The 8,337-nt window shown below is 36.8% G+C and overlaps 2 protein-coding genes and 1 non-coding gene across 3 annotated transcripts; 2 read left to right on the top strand and 1 right to left on the bottom strand.

Moving 5' to 3' along the window:
* The first annotated feature begins 421 nt into the window (after nt 1–421).
* Nucleotides 422–2,752, top strand: LOC113781202 (isoleucine N-monooxygenase 1-like). The gene is made up of 2 exons (XM_027327078.1): nt 422–1,417; nt 1,885–2,752. The coding sequence occupies exons 1-2, from the start codon at nt 422–424 to the stop codon at nt 2,506–2,508; spliced, it is 1,620 nt and encodes a 539-aa protein (XP_027182879.1). The 3' UTR covers nt 2,509–2,752.
* Nucleotides 2,753–6,455: 3,703 nt separating this feature from the next.
* On the bottom strand, nt 6,456–6,562 carry LOC113781858. The gene has a single exon (XR_003469757.1). It is a non-coding gene; the product is annotated as a small nucleolar RNA R71 (small nucleolar RNA).
* A 190-nt stretch (nt 6,563–6,752) lies between these two features.
* Nucleotides 6,753–7,823, top strand: LOC113780687. The gene has a single exon (XM_027326467.1). The coding sequence runs from the start codon at nt 6,753–6,755 to the stop codon at nt 7,821–7,823; it is 1,071 nt and encodes a 356-aa protein (XP_027182268.1).
* Nucleotides 7,824–8,337: the final 514 nt, after the last annotated feature.

Here is an 8,337-nt window from a genome sequence, read left to right on the forward strand (position 1 = left end):
AATAGCATGATCTAAAACTTGGTATAATGTACGTTTCTCCTTTTTCAGCGCAAACACCCTCGAAAAGAAATTAGTTATTGCTTTTAAAATAGATATATATATATATCCAAAAAAAAAAAACTAAGGCTAATCTTTACAAACCACAAAAAAAGAAAATGCGTATTCTTGAACAAGACTCTACACAATTTTAGGGGATTAGTCTATCCAAAAAGTTGGAATAACCCTAAGTGGAAAAAAAAAATAATGGTATCCAAAAGTCCAATGTGGGAGCTACTGCAAAGTCATAGATACCTAATGCTACCAACAAATTTCTCCTATAAAAGCTCGCAGAATTGCACTCTTTACAAACCATCAACGGGAATTGCAAACACTCAATACCTCTCACATACCAAAAGCTCAAAGCAACCCTAAGAAAGAAGTCATGAATTACACTTCCGATCTTCGTGTTGATTCAAGCTTGGGATTTACCTCAATGTCATGGATCCCATATTTCTCAGGATTCATGGCTTTGGTTTTGTTGGTGATATTTAAGATGGACAAATGGTTAACTATTTGTCTGAATAATAACAAACCTCGATTCCCACTGCCTCCTGGCCCAAAACCCTTGCCTTTCTTTGGTTGCATTTTCCAAATGCTGAGAAACAGACCAACAAATCGATGGATATGCAAAGTCATGGATGATTTGAATACCGAAATCGCATGTATCCGCATTTTCGGTGTTCATGTCAATCCAGTCACTTCTCCTGAGCTCGCTCGAGAGTTCTGCAAGAAACAAGATTCGATTTTCTCCAGCAGACCTGTTTGTATGTCTGCAGAGCTTTGTAGTGGAGGATTCTTGACAACCGGCCTTTCACCTTTGGGCGATCAGCACAAGAAAATGAAGAGAATGGTCGTTTCCAGTGTCCTCTCACCTGCTAAACACCAATGGCTTCAATGCAAGCGGGCAGAGGAAGCAGATCATTTGGTTAATTACGTTTACAATCAGTGCAAGGACAATGCCACTGGTGGGCTAGTGGACATAAGATTGGTTACGCAACACTACTGCGGAAATGTGATTAGAAAGATGATTTTCAACAAGAGATTCTTCGGGAAAGGAATGGAAGATGGAGGACCAGGTGCTGAGGAAGTTGAACATATTAATGCACTCTTCAAAATCCTTGCTTATTTGTATGCATTCAGCTTATCAGATTACATACCCTGGATGAAGATTTTTTATTTTGATGGCCACCGAAAGATTCTTACTGAGGCCGTTGCATGTGTACGAAAGCACCAAGATCCCAAAATTGAAAAAAGGATTAAAATGTGGGAGAGTGGCTTGAAAAATGAGGAAGAAGACCTTCTTGATGTCCTAATCAGGCTCAAAGATAGCAACGGCAGACCCCTCTTAACAACTGAGGAGATCAGAGCACAAATTACTGTAAGGAATACTCTATCCTGCTGCATGGTTACATAAACAATTTCTTAAACAAATGAGGTAAATCAAACTTTAGCTCCTTATCAGCTAGTGCCCTTTCACATAAGTACAAAATCAATCCTAGGGGCCACACTCCAAAACTTAAAATCCTGCTTGCAGACTCAAAGCTGTGAAACATTCAGGTAAACTATGTCCACATCAAATGACGTACAAAAGGTGACATAAGACGACATCATCTTGTTCGCTCACGTTTTAATGATGTGGTTTATGTGTGCTCAAGCCCATCAGCCACGCTCTGACCATATATGTTGATTAGCAGAAATTAGAAAAGGATGGAATCTCAATAAGCCCTAATCACCAACAAAATGCAACTTGCAATATGGTGTTGTTCGGTCAGAGTCGATTATTGGACTTGGAAAATAAGGATTATTAGTTTCACTTTTAACTTTGCTATGATGCATGCTCGACAGGAATTAATGTTTGCGACAGTCGATAATCCATCAAATGCTGTGGAATGGGCATTAGCAGAGATGCTAAATCAACCTGAAATGCTTCAAAAAGCCACAGAAGAGCTAGACGCCGTGGTTGGAAAGGATAGACTTGTTCAAGAATCTGACCTTCCGAGGCTGAAACATGTGAAGGCCTGCGTAAGAGAGTCCTTTCGGCTGCATCCATTAGCACCCTTTAATGTTCCTCATGTATCTACTCAGGACACCTTCGTTGGTGGCTACTTCATCCCCAAAGGTAGCCATGTTATCCTCAGCCGTCCAGGACTTGGCCGTAATCCTCGAATCTGGGAGGATCCGCTGAAGTACAAGCCTGAGCGCCACATGAAGGACATGGAGGATGCTAGAATGGATCTCAACGATCCAGAATTAAATATGTTTTCCTTCAGCACCGGAAGGCGTGGATGTCCAGGTGTCCTTTTGGGTTCCACGCTCACTGTGATGTTGCTGGCCAGACTTCTTCAATGCTTTAGCTGGAAGATTCCATCTGGTCATTCGCAAATCGATTTAGTAGAGTGCGAGGATGCTGGTTTCCTTGCCAAACCTCTCGTTGCAGTTGCTGAACCACGATTCCCACAGCCCAACTAGAATCACGATGCTTTTCATGATTTACCTGCTTATGTATCATCTTCTCGTGTCTACTCTCCCTATCCTGTTATTAGTGTCATCTTTTCACTTTTGTGATGTTGCAAATTAAGCGTCACATCTAAAATCATTAAATGCTTTCCTTTTTTCCTATTTAAGGATGCAACTTTTACGGTTCCTAATGAACTTCTACTAAGTGTAGCCAATTCTGCACAAATTCTTGCTTGACTTGTGATATGAAATCCAAATATTCATAATCGAGGTTTCTGAATTAAGTTTTTGTCGAATAGTTTAGCTCGGAACTACTACAAGTAGTTATGTATTTCTAAAATAGTCTGGTTGGCATATCGATTCCTTCAGGCCATTTTGCTCTGAAAATAAGATTTTATCATTGTTACAAGGAAATAGTATGCTCGAAAACTTGTTATAAAATACATTTCTCCTTTTTCAGCACAAACATCCTTGAAAAGAAATTAGTTACTGCTTTTAAAATATATATATATCCGACAAGTTATCTGGTACCAAAAACATGTGCATAAATGTCCTCATTTTTCTAAAAATCCCTCCTTTCATAAATCTTCCCCCCAAATGTAGGCCCTTTCTTGGTCCATATATCCGCTTGCTTGGTTCAATGCACCCACTTAAAGTGAGCCATAAAGACAATACACCTTTATCTGTGACCTTGCGAGGCTTAATAATTAATTTTGCTGTACTAATTTCTATGTTTTGGACAACCATCAAAATTCGGTTAACTGGTGAATTTCAATCACCACTTTTTAATATAGTCTGAAAAACATCAATTACGATACTGTGTAATAAGTTGTTTACAACTGCAATAATCAAACCGTGTGGGGTACCGTATAATTGCCATGCATATATGCCTCTATTAATATACTAAATCAAGTGTAAGTAAAATATTGTAATTGGTTGTTATCAAAGACTCTTTGTAGCAGCCCTTCGAGAAAGCAAGGGAATAGTTCATGTTGAAAATAGTTTTTAAACCAACATTAGGCAAGTAGTTCATTTGGCAAGTGTTTATGTCACATGTAATATAACATAATCTAGTACTAGTCATCTAGAAGGTAAGTAATATCTTTGGATGTGCATTTTGATGACTCTTCCTTTGTAAGGAGATAGCGTGAGATATTACAAGTTCTCTGTTTATGTTAATTAATTAATTAGGATTAATTTTAGGGTCTGTCTAACAGGTGCCCTGTGGGTACTCAACTTCATTAAGACATATTTTAGATGTCATATTTTTGGAAATGTAAAATTAATTAGAGAAAGAAAAGAAATATAAAGGAAGGTAGGTAAGATTAAATAAGAAAAGTATATAAATGTAAGGTAGGGTAATAATTGTTAGCATGCACATCCATTAGAAAATCCCTTGATATTATAAACACTATAATAATGTATAGTAGCGGTATCGATAAATGTGCATATTCTCAATTTAGTTGAATTTTAATCTTTCATTTTGGCACATGTAATATGCATCCATGCTTGTTGGTGTAGACACTATTAGATATTCAAGATTAATCCCATTAACAATTACATTACATAGTACACAATGCATTGATAGATACAAATTAGTATAGAATATGAAACTTATATTAGTAATTAGTGATAAGAGAATATTTAACGTATATTTTGTACAAGTTTGGCATGAACTTTTGGTGTATTTTGAGGAGATTAAAGTCATATTTGAACTCTTTTGGTGATAATTGCTTAAATATTGTTTAAGTGTTCAAAACTTGATAAATGAGTGGATTAATGCATTAATTTTGTGAAATTGTGAAGGATATTGATATATGAAATTCATGCACAAAATGAAGGAAATGTAAGGATCGTCAAGAGGATAAAGTACAAAAAAAACTAGGAACAAAAATGAAGAAAAAGGAAAGAAGTGAAAATCTGGAAATTGACAAGCACGGATCCGAGTAAACAAAGGGCGATCCGAGCCCTCGTCTATACTTTTGGAGTAATGGATCCGAGGTAAGTTCGGATTTATATAGAAAGGCCTCGGATCCTCCATGATCCGAGCTCGGAACTTTCTTCACTCCTCGGATCCGAGACTCGGATCTGCCTCTCTGTACTGCAAGTGACACAGCCGTTTTTTCTCACTTTTCACACAACTTTCCAGTTATCTTGAGTGAGAGAATTCGGTGACACATGCTTCTGCAACAAAAGGGAAGACAAAATGAGTTATTGACAAGTCAAAACAACATTTCTTTTGACTTTCTTTACAAAATCTGAGTTGTTAGAATCATGAAGGAGAAGAAAGTGCCTTTCTACCACCTTTTATGCAGAAAAGGAAGGAGAAGCCAGAGGAGGACCATACGTAGCTAGTTTTTCTTCTTACATGTTTCTCTCTAGCTAGAGGTTCTTGAGGAAGCACTTGGAGATTTCACTTGTAATCATCTTGTACAAGACATAGCAGAAATTTGAGAGTTTCACCATTACTTGGCTAAGCTTTCCTTTATCTTTCTTGTACTTGTACTTTATGATGTTTTGCATTAATAAACTTGTGAGTTTGATTGTTATATCATTCATGAGCAGCTAAACTTCTTTATCTAGGGAGTAGATGAAACTTATGGCTAAATGATATGAATTGAATGTGATTTACATTTGTTGTATCTTGTATTGACTTGTCTATTTATATAGTTGTAATTACTTGTTATTGTTTGATCACCAATAGCATGTTTATAGTTGTTATTATTCAATGAGAATTGATAGTAACAATGGAAACACATGAGTAGAGCTTAAGTTGTATGTTCATGAAAATAGAGGTACACTTAAGTGGATTACTTAGCATTTCATGAAGAAAAATAGAGTAGAACTAGTATTTCACCATGAAGATAGGAAAAACTGAACTACTTTAGACCATTTTATCATGAGAATGAGATTTGGTAATATTAGAAATGAATCCCTGGTTTAACAAGAATAATAATAAGAGGTAAATCTATTCATTTGTGTTGTTTATGCCATAAGTGGAATCTATATCCCTAAATTTAAGTTTTTAGTAAAGAAATCTCCATTTGTATCTTTCAATTTATTAATCCAGATTTGTAGACAATAGCATTATAATCTTCTTGCTCAGATTTATCGTAAGTCTAAATAATAGAGAAAATAAGAGCCTAGTACTTGTTTAAATTGCTCATTGTGGGATCGACCTGATATTTGCCCAAAACTATGAAGTGACCTGTATACTTGCAGTCCAACGGGTAAAATTCGTAAATAAACTTGCATTGATATAAAAATTCCGTCAAGTTTTTGGCGCCGTTGCCGGGGAGCGGCAATATTAGGGGCTAATCATCTCTATTAATTTAGATATTTCCATTATTTTTATTCAAGTTGTTTATAGTTGATTTTAACAATTAAAACTGTAAAATTTCTCTTGTTTTTATTTGTAGTGTATAGACCGATCAAATCGAGAAGTTGCACCTTTCGATCCTGAAATTGAGAGGACACTTCGGAGACAAATGAGGCATATACCACATCAAGAGGAACAAGAGATTTGGCAGCCGATAGAAGAAATCTTGATAGAGTTACCATTTGAGGAAGAAATGGCAGAAAATTAACCAAATAGGCGAATTCTACGAGATTTTGCTTTACCGGGTACACAAGGATCTCAAACTAACATCGCAAGGCCAACGGTAAATGCTAATAATTTTGAGATTAAACCATCGCTGATTCAAATGGTACAACAATCTCAATATGGAGGTAATACTACCGAATATCTAAATTCTCATTTGTCAACATTTCTTGAAATTTGTGATACAATTAAATTTAATGGTGTTAGTGATGATGCAATTAAATTTCGATTGTTTCCATTTTCACTAAGGGACAAGGCCAAGGTTTGGCTACAATCTCATCCTCCGAACACTTTTACTACTTGGGCTGAATTAGCTAAGGCTTTTCTCAATAAATTCTTTCCACTTGAAAAAACTGCTAGACTAAGAATGGATATAACTAGTTTCTCTCAACAGGAAGGAGAGACATTGTACGAAACTTGGGAGCGCTATAAGTAATTGCAACGAAGATGTCCTCATCATGGTTTACCAGATTGGCTAGTGGTCCAAACATTTTACAATGGTCTCACCTATCCAACAAAGACACATGTAGATGCGGCAGCGGGAGGAGCATTGATGGGAAAGACAGCCGAGGAAGCTCAACAATTGATTGAAGAAATGGCTGCTAACAACTGCTAATAGGCCAACGAACGAGGTAATACGAGGAGAACCGCAGGTATGCTGGAAGTAGATACCTTGAATATGTTAAGTGCAAAGATGGATAATGTGGTTAAGATGCTTAATAGGCATGTTGGTTCTAACTCTAATCAAGGAGTAGTTGTTGCATGTTGTACTACTTGCGGCGGAGATCATGATAATTCTATGTGTTCTAGTAGCGAACAGGTTCAATATCTCAACAATTACAACCGTCCACCCCAAAATAATCCATACTTTAATACCTACAATCCAGGATGGCGTAATCACCCGAATTTTGGATGGAAGGATCAAGGGAACCAACAAAGACCAATTAATCCACCGAGTTTTCAACCGAAGCAACCACTTCCGGAGTCCAAACCAGCTTGGGAATTGGCAATTGAGAAACTAGAAAATGTATCAAATGATAAAATTGAAAAGTTAGCCAATGCCACTACTCAACGGTTTGAGAGAATTGAGGGAAGGATGGACCAACTCACCAATGTGTACAGAAATGTTAAAATCCAATTGGGGCAAATAGCTAATGCGGTCAATAATCGCAACCAAGGGGACTTACCTAGCAAGATTGAGGTGAATCCAAGAAAACATGTGAAGGCCATAACCCTCCGTAGTGGTAAGGAAGTGGGGGAGAAACTTGTAGCGAAAAGTGAAAGAGAATTTGAAAGAAGAGAAAATAAGCAGTTGAGTAAATTAGGAGAAAATGGCAAGAAAATCAAAGGGAAAGAAAAGATGGAAGAAAATGAACCACAAATTAAAGATACAACACCAATTCCTCCACCGGTGCCATTTTCACAAAGATTGAAACCTTCAAAAAATAACAAAGAATTTGAGAAGTTTGTCAACATTTTCAAACAATTACATATTAACATTCCTTTTGTTGATGCTATTTTGCAGATTTCTTCATACGCAAAGTTTCTCAAGGAGATAATGACTAAGAAAAGGAAGTTAGTAGATAGTGGGACAATTGCATTAACGGAAGAATGTAGTGCCATTGTTCAAAATAAATTGCCACCAAAGTTGAAAGATTCAGGGAGTTTCACAGTTCCTTGCACTTTTATAGTCCTAGAAGAGTTAGAAGACTCCCTTTTCTCTTAAAAGTAACAATAGAGCTTTGCAGCTTTGTATGCTACTATAGGTTCCTAGCCTACTGAACACATGCAAAACTCCCTTTTTAACCGGGACGCGAGCGAGGGCCTCATTCTGCTAATCTCATCACCTGGTTGTGCTCGAACTCTTCTTTTAAATCCGGACTTGGTAATGTAGAATTCTCTAAAGCACTTTGTCATGTTTTAAGGAAGCATTTAAAGGCTATAGGATGGACGATTTCTGATATCAAGGGAATCAGTCCAACTATTTGTATGCACCGGATTTTGTTAGAAGAAAATTCTAAATCGGTGGTTGAAATTCAAATGAGATTAAATCCAAACATGAAAGAAGTGGTAAGAGTAGAGATTCTTAAATGGCTGGATGCAGGTATAATTTTTCTAATTTTTGATAGTGTTTGGATTTCTTCTATTCATGTAGTGCCAAAGAAAGGGGGGATAATCATAGTACGTGGTAAAAATGATGAAATGATTCTCTCTAAAGTTGTGGTTGGGTGGCGAGTTTG

The sequence above is a fragment of the Coffea eugenioides genome, chromosome 8, assembly GCF_003713205.1.
Source record: "Coffea eugenioides isolate CCC68of chromosome 8, Ceug_1.0, whole genome shotgun sequence".
Lineage (NCBI taxonomy): Eukaryota > Viridiplantae > Streptophyta > Magnoliopsida > Gentianales > Rubiaceae > Coffea > Coffea eugenioides.

Excerpts from the sequence above, each read along its gene's own strand:
- LOC113780687 (XM_027326467.1), top strand. The coding sequence starts at position 6,753 with ATGCTGGAAGTAGATACCTTGAATATGTTAAGTGCAAAGATGGATAAT.
- LOC113781202 (XM_027327078.1), top strand. The coding sequence starts at position 422 with ATGAATTACACTTCCGATCTTCGTGTTGATTCAAGCTTGGGATTTACC. Across the intron at positions 1,418-1,884 it reads AGATCAGAGCACAAATTACT|GAATTAATGTTTGCGACAGT; the intron begins GTAAGGAATACT and ends CATGCTCGACAG.